This window comes from Tauraco erythrolophus, chromosome 1, assembly GCF_009769465.1.
Source record: "Tauraco erythrolophus isolate bTauEry1 chromosome 1, bTauEry1.pri, whole genome shotgun sequence".
Classification (NCBI taxonomy): domain Eukaryota; kingdom Metazoa; phylum Chordata; class Aves; order Musophagiformes; family Musophagidae; genus Tauraco; species Tauraco erythrolophus.
Window position 1 is genome coordinate 54594699 of NC_141465.1, and position 21825 is coordinate 54616523.

General features: G+C 38.9%; 1 protein-coding gene across 1 annotated transcript; it reads left to right on the top strand.

Annotated features, from left to right (window-relative positions):
• Window positions 1-1835: 1835 nt before the first annotated feature.
• On the top strand, window positions 1836-3340 carry LOC147529402 (endogenous retrovirus group PABLB member 1 Env polyprotein-like). Its single transcript, XM_086615593.1, has 2 exons — window positions 1836-2548; window positions 3307-3340. The coding sequence occupies exons 1-2, from the start codon at window positions 1836-1838 to the stop codon at window positions 3338-3340; spliced, it is 747 nt and encodes a 248-aa protein (XP_086471719.1).
• Window positions 3341-21825: the final 18485 nt, after the last annotated feature.

Sequence of the window (21825 nt, forward strand, 5' to 3'; positions counted from 1 at the left end):
TTGAACAAACTCATTTAACGTTAAAACAAATGCTTGATAAAAAAAAAAAAAGGGGGCAGTCTTCCGTATATTTCCCAGCAAGAATCCTTGGACAAAGCCACATATGTTTTAAATTTTCTTCATTTGTCTGCTTCTAGGCAACATACTACGGCTGTGGATCACAATTTTAAACCCAGCGCCATTTTTGCAGAAAAATCAACAGCATGTTATAAGAAACTGGGCTCAACTCATGGGATGGCCCTGTGTCTCTGCTTGCATGGGGAAGAGGGTATGCTCGTGTTCTCTTTCCCACAGGTCCGTACTGGTTGCCAGCAAGAAACGTAAAGCCAGCCAGGACTTTTGAAACTACAAATAGAGAAAGGAAGATCCAAGAATTAGCAGAGCAAGCAGAGATCACAGAAACACCGAATGAGGAGAATGGTTCAAATGGACAGACTCGTAATAGAAGATTTCATGTTAATATATCAACTGTTCTTATGTTTCTCATTGTTAGGTATAGTATGTGTGTGAAAGTTGCTTGTATATATGCTTTGTGTGTTTTCTCCGATCGGAAGGTGTATGGATTCCACCCGTAGCTACTGGAAGGAAAAGAATTGACTGGTACCAAATTAATGACAAAGAATTACTGACTGGACCTAATTGTGAGCACGTAACTTTGAAAAGAGAAGCTAGGAGGATTGTTATTGAACAACATGTTGCGATTCGCAAAAACCGCTGTTAGCCGGCAGAGCACATACTGGGCAGCCTTGTTGCACGCACTGGCCACGCGTGCGGCAACGCCGTGTCAGTACCTTTGTCATAGACTCTGTTGAGGGTGAAAAGAGATGGCTCAGAGCGGAGCTGAGGGAGGCTGCAGAGCACACTTTGTGGATAAACAGGGGACGCCCTGAAGGTGCTGTGCCTGCCTCTCTTCTCTGCGATGACCCTGCTGATTGTTACCCTCCTGCTCAGCGGAATCTTGGGCATAGTCGAAATAGTAAGACTCCCAGAAAGGGAAACAATATGCTAGTAACTGCTTCTGCAAGGCTGTACCAAAACAAAACGCTAGTAACTGCTTCTGTAGGGCTATAGTAGAGCTTAGGGTATTCCTTCGCATATAAGGGGAGATCTATGTACTATAGGAACTTTAGGAATGTATTTACCTCATACCACCATGATCCTAAGTCATAGACACACCTGGAACAGGCAAAGCACGCACGCTTATGATAGCTAGTGCAATTCTAGAGCAGAATTTGGGAAACCAGCTAAAATCATTGCAGCTTCAATATTTGCACCAGGAGTTGAAGTGGCACAGACGTTAACTACACTGAATAAGTTGGGTCACTTGGGCTAACAAAACCAACGTCTCGCAATTCTGTTTATCTATGCAAAGTGCCTCCGATCCTTTTCGCACATGCCTTATCGGTGTGCCAATACTTTGGCCAAATAATAGCACAAACATAACAGAATTCAAGGGATTCGTCAATGCCTCTGCCCTCTCATGCCAACAACCCAGTGGCATGAGACGGATCTGCAGTGGGTGGGATTGGCCTTTTGATGTGGGATCGGAAGTCCAAGCTGCCTTGATTAGATCACTCAATGTGACCATCCCTGCAGGACTGCAGGAACTTGATCTTTTAGGTAGCTTGTTACCAGGGACATGGAAAAATGTTTCTGGTTTATGGAACCAGTCTATGAGTCACAGCGCGAAATGTAACATCATTCGCCCTCCTATCCAACTTCTAAATGGCTCTGGAGTGGTTTGGTTCCAAACGCTGAAGCAAGCCTATTAGACTAAATTAGGACGCAGTTTCTTCTTCTAAGGTAAACCGCGTTTCAATGTGTCCGGCACATCAATGTGGGGAAATGTAAAAACTGGAGCGCTCATTGGGAAAGTATTTACACATGATACGCTCCTGCCCCCCGGAATTTTTCTGATCTGTGAAGATCGTGCCTGGCCCGGAATTCCACAAGGGCCTATCGGTGGTCCTTGCTATTTGGGTCGCCTAACTCTCTTTGCCCCTAGCATTCATGATTTTCAAGCTGAACGAACAACCCGAACAAGTCGGGGTAAGAGGAGCCTAAAAGAATTTGACGGCACTTGTAATGACAACGTGCAGCTGCTGAATCCAGCTGAAATAGCAGCACTATCTGTCTTCCTTCTAGGAGCCTCTGACGGCAATGCTAATAGTCAGTTGGCTAAGCTTGCTTGTTGGGCATTGAAACAATTTAATCTTACCTCTGATATTCTCACCTCTCTATTGCTTGATGTAGATGATATCCAGCATGCTGTATTGCAAAATTGCACTGCTATTGATTTTTTATTGTTAGCTCAAGGCCATGGTTGTACTGACTTTGAAGGCATGTGCTGTATGGACCTACCTGACCACTCTCAAAGCATTCATAAGCAACTTGCAAACCTTCAAAGTAACATGCATCATATCACGACACGAGATGACCGGTTCTCAAACTGGTTTGGTAGTTGGAACATACCAGGTTGGATAAAAGGATTAATCATACAAGGCATAACGATATTAGTTGCATTGCTGTTTATGATTCTCTTAGCAGGGTGTGTCCTGAAGTGCGCCTCTCGGGTCCTCCTTAAAGCAATGCCAGGACTATGGATTGTCCAAAAACAGAAAGGGGGAAGTGTGGAGGAATTCCTTTCCGAGACTGGCCATAATATTCTCTCGGGTATGGACAATCCCTGTTTGGGCCCCAGAGCACAAGGTTACCAACTAGATTACTTTTGTCCTTCAAGTTATCTCAATGGCCTTAAAAGGAAACGTAGACTGATAGCCTGCCAAGATGCACGCCTCCTGGATGCCTCTCCGATGACCGCAATGAGGAGACTGAAGGGATGAGCTTATTACCTGTGTTCTGCTAGCGCTGCCCTATCACTATAGCCCACGAGAGTGTGTTTATGCTAAGCAAGCCAATTGTAGTATGTAGTCGTGTCACGCCACATTCCGCTATATAACCTGTGTGTTGTTTGTAATAAACGGAGCATGATCTTTTAACCATATTGGTGTATGTTCATGACTCTGGGCCGTCCACAGTAGGGCACTGCAACACTGTCCCACTCTAAAAACTTAATCTTGTTCACTCCCTTTGGCTGGACACTGCAGTCCAAGCATTTGTAGCGTGCAATTACTTTACAGCCTTCCTATCAGTTTTCGCATTTGGTTTGGGATTTTTAGAGTTTGTTTTTCTTTATTTCCTCTTCCCAGTTTAGCCCTAACTACCATAAAAACATGATCAGCAATATATTAATTCTAAAAGTTTTTAAAATCTTAATCCTTTGATAAAACTCTTTTTATCTTCTAGCTATTCATCAAATCATACCAGGATTCAGGTATGAAAGAGAGAAAATTTAAGAACTGGAAAGTGAGAAACTGAAGCAAGTCCTTATGTGACAGAATTAACTCCAACAAAAACTGTTTAAGTAGTCTTTTGGGAAGCTTAGTCATGAGAGGTGTAGCCAGAGTATATATTTGGGACTGAGACCTAGTGTTTGGTTTTGAATTAGTTGAATTAATATGGGACAACATTTTTCTGCTCAAATCTTCATTTTCTTTGCCTTCACAAGCTATAGTTATTCTACATTACCCAGGTAGCTATGTAAAAAATTAACGCCAGTCTTACTTCAGTCCCTGTGAAAGTTATGAAGCAAATCAGAAGTCAAATGAAGCACATGATGGGGAAAAGTCAGCATGGATTCACCAAGAGCAAATTGTATTTGATAAATCTGATCACCTTCTATGACAAAGCAACCTGCTTGGTTGATATGTGGTGAGCGGTTGACATTGTCCACCTCAATTTCTCCAAGGCTTACAATACTGTTTCCCACAGCCTCCTCCTAAAGAAACTGATGTGTTACTGTTTAGACAAGTGGTCTGTGTGGTGGGTGAAGAATTGGCTGGCAGGTGTTACTCAGAAGGTAGTGGTAAATAGCTCCTTTCAAACTGGCAACCTGTCACAAGTAGGGTCTCTCAGGGATCGATATCAGGCCCAACACTGTTTAATATCTTCATAAGTGATCTGGATGATGAGATCAAGTGTAACTTGACGAAGTCTTCTAATAACACCAAACCGAGCAAGGAAGTAAACACTTCAGAAAGGAGATCCACACTGCAGGAAGACCTAGATAGGCTGGAGGAGTAGGCTAACAAGAACCTTATGAAGTTCAACAAGGATAAGTCTTGCACCTGGGAAAACATAATCCAGGAGTGCAGCACAGGCTGGGATCTACCTGGCTGGGGAGCAGCTCTGTAGAAACGGGTCTGGGGGTCCTGGTGAACAATAAGCTCAATATGAGTGACCAATGTGCTGCTGCAGTAAACAAAGCCAACAGGATATCGGGTTGCATCAACAAGAGCTTCACCAGCAGAGATGATGAAATCATTATTCCACTTTGCCTAGCACTTTTCAGGCCACACCTGGAATACTGCGTTCAATTTTGGCCCCTGCTATACAAAAAATATGTGGACAGGCTGGAGAAGGTCCAGAGAAGGGCCACAAAGACAACCAAAGAACTGAGAAGTCTGCCATATGAGGAAAGGTTGAGAGAATGGCGTTTGCTCAGCCTTGAGAAAAGAAAGCTTAGAGAACATCTTATCACTCACCATGTTCCAATATTTAAAGGGTGGCTACAAAGACAATGGAGATTCCTTCTTTACAAGAAGTCATATGGAAAAGACGAACGGCAATGGGTACAAGTTACTCATGGGGAGATTCCGACTGGACACAAGAGGAAAATTTTTTACAATGAGAACAATCAGCCATTGCAATAATCTCTCAGGGAAGTGGTGGATTCCCCAGCATTGGACACTTTCAGGTTTTGACTGGACACATTGCTGGGCCATCTTGCCTAGACCATGCTTTTGCCGAGACAGGTTGAATCAGATGATCCTTGAGGTCCTTTCTTATCTGGTATTGTATGATTCTGTGATTCTAGGAATATATCATGTTAAATTTTATTGTACTTCCCAAATTTCAGGGCAATAATTTTAATTAAACTATTTTTTATTGTTTCACATTTTAATAAGTAGTTTTTTTCAATCGACATTTAATATTGCCAAATAACTATATAACATTTTAAAGGATTCTCTTTCAATATATAGACTGATGTATTTCCAGTTAATTACTTTAAGTTGAACTGTTATCAGACAGAGGCCAACTTGTCATAGATCAGGTCAAGAGCACAATTTTAATCTGAAATGCTAAACTAAATCATTTAGTTATATGTACATATATAGACAAAAATGTATACATACCTACGATGTATATGACATAACACAAAATGAAGTTTTTGCCTTTGTTACTGTGTGTTAAGGGTTAAGAATTAGAAAGTTTGTGGGTTTTTTTTCATAGTTATGTACCAGAACCTATAGAATATGCTTTAAATTGATTTGTGATGTGAAGATATGAAATGAGATCCAGATTTTACTTTTAATCTCTTTTGTTATACGCTGTTCTCTCATGGTCTGTTAATAATTTTTCATGAGTAAGCAGATTTTTATCTTTGTGCCCCATGGTTGCATTTTAGAACAGCCTGACACACACCATAAATTTATCACTGAATTTCTAAAAATGGAGATTAAACCACTATTCATTGGCCTGTCAAATCAACTTTTAATGGAAGTTTGAGGCTTTGTCCTGTGTGAGGTAAAAGAAAAAAAATAAAAAGCGGCAAATTAAAGGCAGGTTGGGATTTTTATTATTTTGGAGAAAACTTCTTAAAACAAGACCAACGAGACTATAACCAGAATGAAAAATTAATATGGTATCCTAAATAGAATCCATTTAAATGGCCTATATTCAAGAAAATATATTATCATTATTTAAAGAACAATTTATAGTTAAAACCATATGGAAACTTCTTTTACAGTTCCTTAGGCACTGGCATGATGCGTAATTCTTTCCTACAGTGAAAAACATAGAAAGGTGATATGTTGTCATAATTAAAGCCTTTCAAGGTCATCTCTGTTTACACAGAAAGAAGAATATTCCCAGGTTTGAATTTAGAATTGTCATAGATATAAAAATTGATACAAAATCCTACATATCCTTTTTCCTACAAGAATAACTCTGAAGAAAAGCGATGTAAAATTAAAGGTGTTTTAGCTAAAGACTGAATCATTCTCACTAGATTAATGCAACCCAGTGATCTAGACAAGAACAGTTAGATAATTAGAATAATGGATAAATATATAAATAACAGCAATTAAATATTCCAACATGTGTCACCATTCCCATTTCACTACATTTATTCTGATTAAAAGGATTATCTTGGCATTCTGTGTGTTTTGTTGTACTGTGAAATCATAATGTATAATTGTCAGACCTGCGGCAATAGTATAAGGTTACAAATTAAGGTTAATAATTTCAATTTAAGATCAAATGCTGACTGGTGAGGAAAGACTATTTTTATAAAAAAATACTGTACTATTATATTTAAGGAAACAACACGACGGCTTTTTCTAAAAATGTGTGGTTGTTTCATATGGCTTTAGGTAAGAACATGATACTTTCACTGACATGTGGCATTTGATACTTCCAGTCTCGTAGGTGTCGCCTAGAAGACCTACTTAGAATTAATTTCATGATCTCCTATAGGACAAAGTTGAGTCTATCATATTTAAATGAGGCTAAAACTACTATTTGGCCCAAGTTCACATTTATTTCATACTGAAAATTTATTTTCGCAAATAGAGGATGTATATTCCGGGTTTTAGGTTTTTGGCTTAGCTGCGTATTGTGACTTGAATGTTATTTCTTTCTAGCAGAGTCTAGACATTAAGCAGCAAGTTAATCTGCTTCTGCTGCATCAGAGCACTTTACAGCAGCTATTTCTTGTACAAAACACTTTCATTTAGAGAGAATTGCTTGGAGATTACTGATGTTCAAAAATGGTGCTTCAATCTTTTAAGACTTTTTAAAACCCTTTTGACTCCTCTCAACATATGCACAAAATGACAAAGATAGCTCACTAGCTAGGCAAACATACAGACACATGGATTTCTGAAGAAATCAACCTAGCTAAGTTTGGCATTGTTTTAACATCTATCTTAAGCTTAATTTAATTTACATAGCCAAAGAGAAGATAATAAAATGGAACAGAGGTTGTTAGGCTAATTCATTGACTTTTAAACTAAAATTAATCATAATAGCTTTGAAGTTGATAGCATCTTGATATAACAGCTCTTGATATAACATAGCTCTGCAGTCCCCAGCATAAGAAGGACATGGAGTTGTTGGAGCGGGTCCAGAGGAGGACCACAAAGATGATCTGAGGGCTGGAGCACCTCTCCTGTGAAGACAGGCTGAGAATTGGGGTTGTTCAGCCTGGCTCAGGGGAGATCTTATAGTAGTCTTCCAGTATCTAAAGGACGCCCACAAGAAAGCTGGAGAGGGACTTTTTACAAAGATATCTAGTAATAGGACAAGGGGCAATGGTTTTAAACAGAAAGAGATTAGATTTAGATTAGATTTAGATTAGATATAAGGAATTTTTTACAATGAGGGTGGTGAAACACTAGAACAGGTTGCCCAGAGGAGTTGTGGATGTCCCATCTCTGGAGGTGTTCAAGGCCAGGTTGGCTGAGGCTCTGAGCAACCTGATCCAGTGGAAGATGTCCCTGTCCATGGCAGGGGTGATGGAACTAGGTGATCTTTAAGGTACCTTCCAACTCAACCCATTCTATGATTCTATGATTTTATAATATTCGATAGTTAATTGGATACAATCTGGGGCAGAGGCTTCAATGGCAGCAACCTTTATTGCGAAAGTCAAATAGAGTTTTACTGATGGTTGATAATGCTGCTGTAAAGGAAGCTGCTAGTGTTTCAGTATGAACTTGTACAGTACATATAGCTAACACATATCAGAAAATTTTATTTCACTACTCTTAAGATGACACTTTCCCTGCTGCAATGCATTTCAAGTATAACTGAATCAATGCATTCCTTCTTAGAAAGCTATATATTGTATATTTGGTAGAAAAAGTTACACTTTTTTTTTGTGAAGGTCACTTGAGGTACCAAAGTGTCATATCAAAAGCCCAAGAGCCAACTAGCATTTCCACACTCAGCATCACAGCAATCTCAAGCCAAAAAATCTGGCTATTATGCATGTATTCATATGCTACAACACCTAGCACAACGTAACTGCCCTTTTAATCTGTAATTCCAGGCAGCCTGTACAATTTTTACATCCACTTGCCCTAATATTTTAGTGTGATTATGAAATTATCAATACATTTCAATAAATGTCTTTGAAGATTGAAGATTAACTTAAGGTCATTTCTGCATTACATCTGACATCGTGCCCTAAGTGGCAAAATGGTGGAGCTAATTTTATATCCACAGTAAATAAAAATGTCAATATTAGCTGATTTTGGTGGTAAAAAGCCGTTATTCTGACTTATATTTCTGTCCTCTTGACACCATCATGGTCATTACATTTTCTGTAAACTTGTCATTGTATGAGCCATGCCCCAAACCTGCAAGTGGGATGAAAGAGAAAAGCCCAAGAAACAGATTTTAAAATTTGTTGCTCTATAAAGCGTATATATAAGGATTCCTGAACTGCTTAACACTCGCTCTTGTTATTGATATCACATCTTTAATTTAAAAACATATTTGATCAATATCTGATACAGTGTTACAGGAACCAGTTCTGTGTAACTGGGCCACTGTCCCACTGCCATGTGCAAAGTTTCTTTCAAGCATTTTGCTTATGACAGAGTTTCTGGCATGACCGTTTATGCATAGTTGGGCCCATTGTCCATCTCTTCTGCTCCTCAACACCCTTTGCCCCTTCCCAAGTCTCCATAACACCTCCACCAAGCAAGAGTCAGCTGTGCTGCGATCAGTGAGGAGGTCTGCTCATGCTGATTGATAAATTAATTGGAGCTGATTGCTCATCTGAAGGTGGCTGAGCTCAACCTGTTTCTCCCTCACTTCTCCTTTAGCCTCAACACTATGGATCACATTGCCTTTTTCTCCTCTATCAAGCTGTTCTTTTTCTTAATCTGTAGGAACTTCATTATGCCTCAGACCTCAAAACAATGTTAAATTTGATTGAAATCTGCCCATGGGTACAAAAGGCTATAAAAGATAGACTAACAAAGGGATTATTGCGTATGTAGTTTAAGTTTAAGTAGATTCAGTGTCATGGAGTCATTTTGAAAGGAAAGGACAATATATTTTGTTTCCAAATTTCAGGATAAACATTTTGTTTAAACATACCTTTTTCAACTGAAGTATTCACTGGTTGCCTGATGGCAGGAATTCACTTATTTTGAAGAAAAATCTGGATGTTGATTGAATCTGAATTTTCAGATTTAACTCTCTGTATCTTTTCATCATTTAGTGTGTTGTACAGAGCTTTTCATCTGAACATCTTGAAAGAAGTATGACAAGCACACACAGCAGAATCATTTAAAGTATGATTCCATGCCAGCTGAAAAAAAGTCCAAGGAAAAAGAATATAACTGATTGCTGATATAAAACATTTGATGGCTCTTTAGAAGCGGTAGCAAATCCCCAGTCTTTAGGTAAGTAGGCTTGAGGGGAATAACTGAAATCTTTCCTCACTCCCATCATTTAAACCTCATGCACCTTGAGGGACTATTTAATACATGCAGCGGGACGCCTTAAATACACGAAAGGCAAGAAATGACACACATTAAGGTGCGTGTCCTATACAGCAACAGAACCAGACCTTGAGCTGTCGTAGGACTCTGCTTTAGCGGACTTAGGGTAAATGTATTGACTGGGTATTCTGGTCAGACTGTCTCAGCTATGACCCTGCCACTAGTGACAAGACTGAGGTGGCTTATTAGCTTCCTTCTTCAGAGTGGAATATTTCTGCTTGTCATATGAGTGTGGATGGGATGCATGTCCCTACTATCAAGTAGTTTCTCCTACCTCCTTTTTGGCACAAGGGGCTGTTAATCTTAAGTTTACTAGGAAGCTAATGAGGGGGGAGAGAGGAATCTCTCAAGCTCTTGTACTGATGGCAGAAACCAACATGGTGCCTTGCCTCAGTGTTATTGTTGGCTCACTGGCTACCTTTAATTCATAGAATCATAGAATCATAGAATGGTTAGGGCTGGAAGGGACCTTCAAAGGTCATCTAGTCCAACCCCCCTGCAACAAACAGGGATATCTCCAACTAGATCAGGTTGCTCAGGGCCTCGTCCAACCTGGCCTTGAACGTCTCCAGGGATGGAGCATCCACCACCTCTCTGGGCAACCTGTTCCAGTGTTCTACAACTCTCATGGTAAAAATTTTTTTCCTAATATCCAATCTGAATCTACCTCCCTCTATTTTAAAACCATTACCCCTTGTCCTATCACAACAGGCCCTCCTGAACAGCCTCTCCCCATCTTTCTTGTAGGCCCCCTTGAGGTACTGGAAGAAATTCTTTAGCAAAGCCTAGAGATTAATAGGCCTAACTTCTAGAAGGAAAGGGAATCCTCACCGTGGCAAATAAAAGGTACTGGTCATTTGGAGGGTTAGGTAAACAAGAAGGTCCTATGGATTCCTTCATAGAAAAAAAGCAGAGATTAACACACCTAGCATTTGTCCTTTATATTGTATATTAGGCAGATTACCTGAGGAAAGCTAAAAAGGAGATATATGAGACTGCAAATATGTCTTCATTATGGGCGTTACAAATTAGACAGCTAAAGTTCATTGAGTCAGCTCTCTCTTTTCACCCTTTCCTCGTAATTGCAGAACAGTATTCCCAGGCCAGACAGCCACCTTCCGTGTATGCACGCTATCTGTTCGGCTTGCCATGAATGGCTGAGCAGCCTTAGGCATGCAAGATACTCTCTAACACTTGCTCACTGCAGGTCTCCCCCCATGTTCTCCCATGAACATTTTTTTCTCTTGCTCCTGAACAAAATATTGTGTACATTGAAACTCTCACAACTCCACCTTGCAGAAGAGCTCTCAGGGCACAGCTGCTCTCTGCTTCCACCAAGTTCTTTGTAACATGATGCCCACGAGACATTGTTCTGGAAAACGCCAAGGACAGACAGCAATTAGAAATTCCTCATAGCCTGCGATGAGTGCCAGATGTACATTTACCTTTAGGTACTATCAACTGCACGTAGAACAAAGACCTTGTAAAGGGAAAATCATACAGATTTTCAGATTAATGAAGAAACTTGTAAACAATTTTCTATGATCTCCAAAGGCATTTGTGGATTTTTGTTTTTACTTTGAAGCTTATTAAATAGCTAAATGTGATGAGAAATGAGGGCAGAAAGAGGCTGGTGGAAGTGGAAGCCGTATTGATGAGGAGAACATTCACAAATGCCCCAGGGAAGCTATCTACACTGGGAATGGGATTAGCCTCTTCCAAAGAAGATTTTAAATCAGTCTCCGTGGTAAGTGCAAGCAAACTGAATCACAGGTTGAAAAACTTAATATTTTATGGTTTTTTGGCCTCATACTTACCAATTAGTGGGTGTAAGTATGAAAGTCTAATAACTAAACCTCTCCTAACTTTCTCCATGTGGTCTCCCAGTCCCTCAGTTCCCCTTCACTGATAACCTGGCCTTACCAAACCAGGATGTGTACCTTGTTTATAACAACCTATCTTGTCTCTTCCCCGTTTAGCCTCTCTCTTCACTGTAATGTCCACTGAGATTGATACCTACCTATTCATGCCTGTCTAGTTTCATATATGTTTTAATCTAATTTGATCTAATCTAATCTAATCTTGCCTTATCACCATCTGTTTTATCTCTTTGTTTGCACTGTCCTTTAACCCCAAAACTTGGAAAAGTGTTGTAGACCCTTGAGAAGAGTTCAAATGGTAACAGAGAAAAATATCAATAGGATTTGGGCAGGGTTTACACAGTTCTTTTGGCTGAAGTGGTCAAGAGGATCTTGTGTGCATGTATAAATTAAGCCGTTTAGGCACCTGGAGATTTTGCATGTCTAGACCTGGACAACTAGTAGATTAAGGTGCTAAGTGACTGATGAGATCACAGGAAGTTGCTGAGATAAATTGCAAAACCAGATTTGGTCATGTAGTTCCACCTGGACAACTGATTTAGTAAAGACAAATCTAGATATAAATATACATCTGGTGGTCACGCAATAGCTCTGAAAGAAGTCTCAAAAGTTAATATGCCTTTATAAATCAAGATTTTCCAAAAAATTGTCTTCAATTGTGAAAAGTCATAGTAAAAATGAAAACAAAAAGAGCTGCATATGTAGGAAGAACAATAAAATTTACTATTGCAATTTAAGTTTATATGACAATATGTCTGTTAAATATCATGGTTGTGTTTTGTTAGTGTGAGACACGATTTTTCCAAATCAGTTTTCCATGAAATCTTATTAATTATTTTCTACTGTTACCCCCTCAAACACTTTTTTGTTTGTTGTCAATGTGACTTTTGCTTGTTTATAAATGATAAAAACTGTATTAGCCTTCAGCTAGATGTTATTTTCCTTCTGACTGATGATGTGGCTTCCTACCACTATGCAGAACATCACCAGAAACAATTTAATTGTTTAAAATGCAGAATGTCTGCGCATCCTGCTTCTTCAATATTGTAACAATATTTCTGCAATTCTGTCTGTAATTCCAAATGTTTGGAGCAACTTCATTATGTGATGGTATCTCACCAGTAGCTCACATTAATGCCATTTAGCTAAATAAAGTCTTTCAAAAGCTGAGATCTGTAAGACCAGACATGGAAATATTTTTCCCCAAACTGGTTTGTTCTTCACAATATTTGAAATAGTGGTGAAGATTTTCATCAGAATGTGCAATGGCAACATCTTCAATAAGATCACTGTGTGATTTTGTCCAGTTTTCAAAATAAGTTTATTATATTTTTAAAAAAACTTCAGGGCTGAATGGGAGGAAGGGAAGTAAACTCTCTCAGGAAACATCTGTTCTTTATTGCTCCTAAAAATTCAAAAGGTTGGCATATTTTCAATCAAAACAAATTTTGACAAATTATGGACAACTATTATATAAAAAATCATGGAAATCTTGCTCTATTAAAAGGTAATCACAGTTTCAGTAAGTGTTTGTTGTAATAGCTAAAGAGATATAACTTGGAATACGTTAGACAAAAAGATAAATCATAAAATCAAACCACCATTGTGATTGGTACAGAAAATAGTCTCTTTCCTCATAAAACCATCTATGAAAAACCAAGCTAAAAAAACTGTGCAATCTTTTCACCTTCCTACTCTCACCTCAGGGGTTAGGCATGCAACTCATGATATCTGAGTGATGCCAGCTGCCATAAATTATGGAAGACACCCTTACAAGTGGATACAGTAAGGTCATGACTCATACATGGGGCACTCACACCTCACAAAAATAAATAATTTCCCAACTGATACCACTTTAGGACACCCACCTGAAACCAGATTCATGGCCACTTACCAAAATTGTAGAACCAAAATAGTTGACTGAATCAATCAGAAATTTGGGAACAAATTTTTCAGGGCAGAGGAATCTCTATTAGTTTTAACTCTTTTGCTGTCAATAGAGGGAAAAAAAATACCATCACTCTTAAAAAGTAGCTGGAAAAAAGATTATCTCTCCATCTTCTTACAACAGTATCCTGTTGTTGGTTACCATTTTGTGAAGTAGTAATAAACTTTAAGATGCAGAGAACCTTAATGTCATGGGTTCATGGAAACCATCTACAAGAGATTTGCCTGATGGTTTACGTAAATTGTTGACAGGAATACTATGAAAGTCCTAGAAGAAAGTGGTCCAACAGGAAAAGGAAAGCTTCGCAGCAATGGGAACACCATGTTAGAATTGATAATTTTGTTGGAAAAAAAAGGTTTATGTGTAAGTAAATTGTTTCTGCTTACACATTACACTATGACACTATTTCTTTCAGCTATTTTGTGTTTCATTTTGTCTTTCATTCTTTGTGTTGAACTCACTGAGGATTCACAGAAAATCCTTATGCCTTTTTGAAAATCAAACTGTAACCCTAGGATCTATTTATTTCTCAGTAACAGCAAAAGAATCATTAATGGAAGTACTGACCTTGGATTTCATAGGAAGTCATAGCTTAGATGTAGAGCTCTTCTATAGGTTCACTAGGAAAAAATATTTTTTCAGGAATTCAGTCCTGAGAAATAACAACAAGTGATCAAATAAAATATATCAACTGACATAGCAGGTTACCAGAGTAACGGCAGAAGGAGGTTAAAGTTTATATAATAATCAAATGCAAACGAAAGTTTCTTTTCTGTGATTGTCTTGTGAGGCCTTTAATCTGATGTCTTTGTGTCAATGGGCTATCACAACATGAGTCCCTGCATATGTGAGTATAGAGACTGCACTTATTGAAAGTAATATGATACATATGTGTGGTAAACTTGTGGAGGTATTACTTTAGCTGCTATATTTTGATAATATTTTCTAAGCTACATAAGCAATCATAAAAATGAGCTGTTTAAAAAAATCTTGCAGTGAATAAAATAGCCAGAAAGACATGATGGCAATATTGTTGTATATGAACTGAACCCAGAATTTGAAAAGGGTTGTTGTTTTGTTTTGTTTTGCTTTGTTTTATTTTCTGATCAGTTGTAGAAAAATAAAATCATCCATCACAAACTGATAGAACAGACTGGAATTCAAAGTCTTATCTATCGGTATACTGACTTTGGGTTTATTCATCTTTTTTAGAATAACTCTAAGCCTAATTGTATTTTACACCGAAAAAAGTTGGAAATGAGTGTCCTTTTGTCTTAACTTTCTAGTGCTAAAAGAATAATCAATTTTTAAATATAGGGGGCAAAAAAGAGGAAAAAATTACATTTTCTTATTTTGGAGCTGATACAGCCAAATCAAAGGGATTATCTATGTTGGCAAATCAAGCACAAACTTCAATACCATCCCTGATGATCAATAAATTACCTTGTAACCAGTTGTAGTGGTTTTAGGCTGATCCAGCAACTAAAACACACAGTCTCTCCTTCTCCAGTAAAGTAGAGAGGAGAGAAAAAAAAAAAACCAAAGGGACTGAGGGTTGAAACAAGAACAGAGGGAGCACCCACCAACCATGGTCCTGGGCAAAACAGGCAGAGCTTTTCTCAAAGCAAAACAGTTTATTAATGATTACTTAGAAGGACAAAGGGAAACAAAAACCAATTACTTGAGAGGACAGAAAGAAACAAAACCAGATCTTAAAACCGACACCTTCCCCCCCCCTTTCCTTTTCCTCCCGGCTCTACCTCCTCCCCCCAGCAGCACAGGGGGCAGGGACTGGGGGAGTGCAGGTCAGTTCATTCCGTGCTGTTACTGCTGCCTCTTTCTTAAAGGAGAAGGAGTCCTTACACCCTTTTCCCCTGCTCCAATGGATCCCCTACTCACGAGGAAAAATCCACAAACTTCTCCAGCGTGAGTCCAGCCCACTGGAAACAATCCTTCCCCACAGATTGCTCCGGTGTGGGCTTTACCACAGTCTCGGGTACTTAGGGAGCTGTAGCCACTCGCTCCGGCGTGGGTCGTCACTCAGACTCCAGATGCCTCTCCGCCTTGTCGTGCACCCCAACACGACCATCCTCAGGCTCAGGCATCTTCTCCCCACGGGCTGCGAGTGGGTCTCTGCTCCACCGAGGCCGTCCTGGTTGCAGGGGGGCCGCCTGCTATCTCACCATCAGCCGCAGGGGAAACTCAGCTCCAGCACACCTCCTCCCGCTCCATCCTCACTGACCTGCTGTCGATGCGGCTGTTTCTCTCAGATCTCAGTCCTCTCCAGGTGAACTCAGCCCAGTGGGCACCCCGGGAGTGGGGTGCCCCCGAGTTCCCCAGCTGGCTCCGCTGCCGCCATTCTCCGTGGGCGGCGCCGGCCCGACGCAGGCAGCTGCCCGGCGGGAACCAGGGAGCGGGGGCAGTGCCCTCCTCCCTTCTCTGCTCGATCCTGGGCGAAGCACCTTTTCCGGTCCCTTTGTCCTGACTTAAATAGGGCAATTCGCAGAGGCGCCCTATTGGCTCAACCCCGAGGGGGATGGCAGTCTGATCTGGTGGCTGGAACCAAACCTAACCCGGTTCCAAAACCGGGGAGGTCGCCGGGAGCAAAACCCCTCTCCTGCCACCAGAACCACCCCCCCTCCACATCAAACCATGACACCAGTTCCCCTTAAAGTGACAAGGGCCATTTCACTCAACAGTACCCAGACGTACAGCTATAAATCCAAACTAGTAGATGAATAGAGAATTCAAGAAATGGCTGTATTCCATCTGATCTCTGTCAAAAAGGCAAGAAACTTAAAATTGCCAAGGAAATTTCTATGAGCATAATCCAAACATTAATTCTTCTGAATACATTTCTGGACTAAAGTCTACACTTTCCCCTAGTTTGTGGCTGTCTCAGTCTGGAATTTTGGATCGAGTTTACTCCTATTAGTCTATTACAGACTGGAGATGATTAAAACATCAGTTGTAAATCTGAAAATTAATGTGTGTATATCTATAACTAAATCTTTTATCTTTCTTCAAACACAAACTAACATCCATTTATTTTTTTAGTTCCCAAGGATCAGAAATGTACTGGGTAGTTAGGTCTTGGAGATCCTTGTAGATATATTTGTCAGTTTTCTCAGAAATTTCTTAGAATCTCTAATGAGAGAAGGATCTATGCATGTATCAAATGCCAGTATAACTAGTCTGAGAAAAACATGCACACATGAGTGACTGATTTTTACACAGGGATATATTAATCTGTGGGGATGTATTTAAGAATAAAACTATTAAATGGCTTAAAAGAACATATTAATTATAATTGTAATTAATATTGAATGGTAGTATTTATACTTCTTTCCCGAAGGAGAATAAAAAATTCTTTAGTGTATTTTCATTTGCCAGGGACCGTGCAGCCTTCAGTATAAGGATTTCAGTTTGAAACACAGACTCTTTTGTTGCTGGTCTTTTTGTTTCCAAAGAGGAAAAGAACAAAGTGTGTTTTTAACCTATTTCTGATATCACAAAAGATATTCATAGACTCTTTATAATCAGTAAGTCCCCATATACTAAACTGAAATTATCTCGAAGTTTTTGAAATACCTTAACTTTGGGAAAATAAGGATAATAAATAGGTTTTGGAGAAGTCTTAAGTATCTGTAATGGACTATTTCTGTCATCTTGAATGGAGGTATGTGTGTTAAGCTACACAGAGTCGCTAAGAAAAACAAGGAAAAGGAAAGATATTCCTTTTCTGGGACACTTTGCACAGGGAAGAGTTTCAAAGGATGTTTCTGGACATCCTACCAGAGTTCCTTGTCCCAACTGCTCTGCCCAAATAGGTTTTCTTCTGTTTGCTTTGTCTGGCACCCACTCTAGCACTGGCTGAACATGTCTCCATTGGAGGGGAAAGGTGAAAGGAATGCACTTGGTGAGAGACTATACAGTTTTGTAATTATGGCGATCCTCAGAGAGATGGAAAGGTAATCCTCCTGAGTGGAACTGAAATCTAGAGCTGTGCCTCCCCCACTTCCTGAGTGGGTATTCTGGCCACTGGACTCTTACTGAAAAACCACTAGTATCATATCTTACTTTTCAGCCTTCTTTGAGCAGGGTCACAACACAAAAATATTCATAAGACTTTAAACATTACATGAACAACATGGACACACTGGAGGGAAGGGATGCCATCCAGAGCGACCTTGACAGGCTGGAGAGAGATGGGCCTGTGAGAACCTCATGAAGTTCAACAAGGCCAAGTGCAAGGTCCTGCACATGGGTCAGGGCAATCCCAAGCACAAGTACAGGCTGGGTGGAGAATGGATTGAGAGCAGCCCTGAGAAAAAGGACTTGGGAGTGCTGATGGATAAGTTCAACATGAGCCAGTAATGTTCACTGGCAGCCCAGAAAGCCAACTGTATCCTGGGCTGCATCAAAAGAAGCGTGGCCAGCAGGTCAAGGGAGGTGATTCTGCCCCTCTACTCAGCTCTCGTGAGACCCTACCTGGAATACTGCGTTCAGCTCTGGAGTCTCCAACACAAGAAGGGGGGAACTAGATGATCTTTGAGGTCCCTTCCAACCCTAACCATTCTATGATTCTATGATTCTATGAAGATTGTTAGTGTGGGAAAATGGACATGGTGGACTGTTGTCTACATTTCAAGATGCTTTTAAGCTTCTAAGTCCTCCTTTCTCAGGTAGGTGCTCAGTGTGCTAGCTGCCATTTCCCATATCCTCTACGCATAAGACAGAACAGTAATTCCTACTATGTTTTATATATATGAAACGAGTATTTTTGGATCTGCAATTTTCCAGAACTGAGCTCTGGGAAACAGAAAGTTCTATCTGACATTTTGAGTAAAGACAGTTCAGCTGAACAGAATGAAAAAATAAATATGCTTGATAAATTATGAAAGTGTTCTTCTAACTTGGAATTACATGAGAACAATGAAAGTGCTTTCAGTGAGATATATTCAAATTATGACTTAATGGATATCACATGCAGGGCATGGTTAATGTATGCCTCACTGGATTTTTAACTGAGCACGTGACGTGTGCCAATAAGGAAGGGTGCATTGGGCATCCATGACTAATGTAAACGTCTAATGAAAAAAATTGCCAGTGATGTACATGAGTTATCTGCAACACTCTGCTCTGATTCTCTACAGCTGTTCTTAAACATTCACAGTTACGAAGTGTCACACAGTTTTACAGTTATAAGAGAGGGTTTCCCACTTACCCTTCTGCAGATGGTCCCGATCTGACGCAGACCATACTGTGCGACTCCAAGATTGGGATACATCTGATCTAATTTCAGATGTCTGCAATAACATTCATGACTCATTACGATGAGGTAAATCCCACCCCACAAATACTTCTTTTATTCTGTTGACTGTAAAGGATGTCTAATATAAATTGGTTCAGTGACAAATGTTTACTTAAGAATGATGAATTTCGTTGCTACTGACTTCAGCACATTTGTGTCAAGGACAAAAGTCCATTAAAAATGTCCAATTTTTTTCTGCAAAACAATAAAAAATACCATATCCAACAAAAATTAGTTTGATGTGGGTGTCCCATAAGCTATGACCAGAGAGAAAGGAACTTATTCATTAGAATGATAACATGCTTGTAAGGTCAGATTCACTTCTTATTCTTACTAGTGTAAAGTGGAATTAATCTCGCAAAAGTCAATAGAGGAAAACTGCTGTAAAACATGCACAACAAAATGACAGCTCAGGTCTTTTTAGTTCTGAGATGTATAATAAATATCTTGCAGGTCAAATTGCCTGTTAAGTAAAATACTTTATTTTTAATGCAGTATTTTATTTAGAGAATGAAAACTAAACTGAGACATTTCAATTTAAATTCATTGATGAAATGAAAAGTCTATGGTTTCTCAAATATTCTGCTTTCTACAATCTATTGATACAACCTTATATATTCATGAATTTGTGTTAGTATTATGTCTAATTTAAAGTTATATTTTGTATACATTTTTTCCTCATGTTTTCAGATGTTTTAGGGTTTGATTCCTATTGTTCTTAGTGCCTTTAAAGGTCTGGAATTTGGAGGATATATTCAGGTTTTCCCATAGTTTCCTTCAGTCATCAAATACGCTCATCACAGACAAGTCAGTATGTGGGTATTTAAATTATACAGATAAGTAACTTTCTCCTCAGACTTATGAAAATTAAAGAGAGTTTCATTTTAGTATTGTAAAACCTGATTAAGTCACATGAAGATTAGATGCAGGTTGTCTCTTTTCCTAGGTTCCCTCCAAACTTGTCTGTCTCTGCTTTGATTTTTACAACTGCACTAAAATACAGTTAAAATAGAATATAATCTAAAAGAACTCTATTTATAAGTCACTTTTAGGAAACAAGATTTTGAGAAAAAAGAAACAGTCTAATCAAGATGATCAGAAAAGTTGTGTCTCAGTTTTATGAAATTTTAGAAAATCTAATAAAATTAGGAAATTAATAAAATTTAACAGTTGCATGGATGGTCCAGAATCTGAAATAGTTTAGAATAAATAATGATTAATACTAATTTCTGTATGTAAATGTTATGTTACATTATTAAAATAAAGGTTATATTTCAAAATGCTTTCAAGCTTAGCAAAAAGCTTAGCTACACAGATGTCTTCCAAGTGAAGAAGACAATACAGGGTGTGTCAGAGAAGAAAGATGGAGAAGAACACGCATCTGCAAACCACAGATGTTGCAGTACACCCAGCCACGAGTAGATTTACCCAGCTGGCAGAAAGCAAAGTTAAAATCACAACCAAAACTGCCAAAGAAAATTATTCTGGTTCAAATAGATAGTTCCAGACCTGAAGCTGTCCCCAAACTGTTCCCAGATGTCCCAGCCCTAGTCAAACATTTCACTGTGAAGCCATGCTGTGAGCCCTCTCAGGCTTGTTTATCCAGGGCTCCAGCTGAGGAGATTAATTCCAGCAGCTTGGAACAGTACGTCTGGAGAGGCAGATGAAGCACTGAGCTGCTCCAGGACTTTCCAGTTTAGATTTCACTAGAACGAGGGCAAGTTTTAGGGAAAGATAATAATGCTTAGGCATGCGTTCACACAGAGTATAGTTCCAAAAGCATTTAAATTACATTATTCTTCTGCATTTAACTTACATTATTCTTGTAAGAAGACAGCTAATGGGTGAGTTACAAAATACTTCTCTGGTACATATATAGTGAAAATACCCCACACAGTAAGACTGGAATGTGTGTTATAGCATAGGTATTAATAACCGTCGGTACTTTTATCACATATGATCCAAAGCATGACTGTTCTTTCCTGGTGAGAACTAGTCATTAAATCAGTGTAACATTTCCTTCAAATAAACAAGTACACCTTATTTCAGGCAGTCCTACTGCAATTGCTTGATGATGATCAAATGGCAATAAGATTAATATTTCTGAAGGGCAAGTAAATTGTCTAAAACTTTACTCAGTTCTCAAACTTGTAATAAAACAATGTTTTCAAATAGATATGAACTATTAGTAGAGGTAAAGTTGGACAGAGAAATAAAAGGATTTAAAACTTTATTTGTGGGTTTTAATTGATCTCTCTCTCTATATATATCTTTATCTCTCTCTATCTCTCTCTCAGAAGAGGTCTGTAGTAAACATTTCTACAGCTGTCCCAGTTGCTGTTCTGGGTGACCATCTGGAACAATGGTGGCTGTTACTTAGAGTTACCTCCTGAACATGCCCTCTTTTACCACTGTGGAAGAAAAATGCACAAATCCAAGCTGATAACTAATGCATAGATAGATCTGCAGGATTTCAGTGGTTTCCTAAACTTATGTTTCCTCAAAAATGTTTGGACTGAATTGTAGTCAATAATTTTGGAGTTTCTTTTTTCTGCAGTAAACTTCTGTCTAGATAAAGCGTTTTCTCAAAAAGAGGTAAATCTCAAGACTTTTAGAAGGAATTGGAAAGACAGGCTAAAAAAAAAATGAGTATCTGACTATTCCAAAGTACTTTGGAGACTTCATCAGAAAACCTTTGCTATTTGTTTAATGCAACACTTGCATTCAAGTGCTTTTTCTAAAATATATTCTCAAACGTATGTGTATGAATTATTAAAATTATTGACAAGGATGATACATTTTCTTGTATTCTTAAGACTATGAGATGCATAGGTTGATTAACTTGATTCAGAATGTCTGTCTATACCTATAAGTATTACTACTGTAATTTTTCTAAAAAATAAAAGTACAGTTATTAATATTTAATGCAGTGAAAAAATTTGTTCTTTTTCAAAATTGATACAATTCTGTGTATTGTGGGCAAAGAAAAATAGCACAATCAATACAAGTAGTGACTGTTTGAGAATTTAAGAGCAATCGCTACCA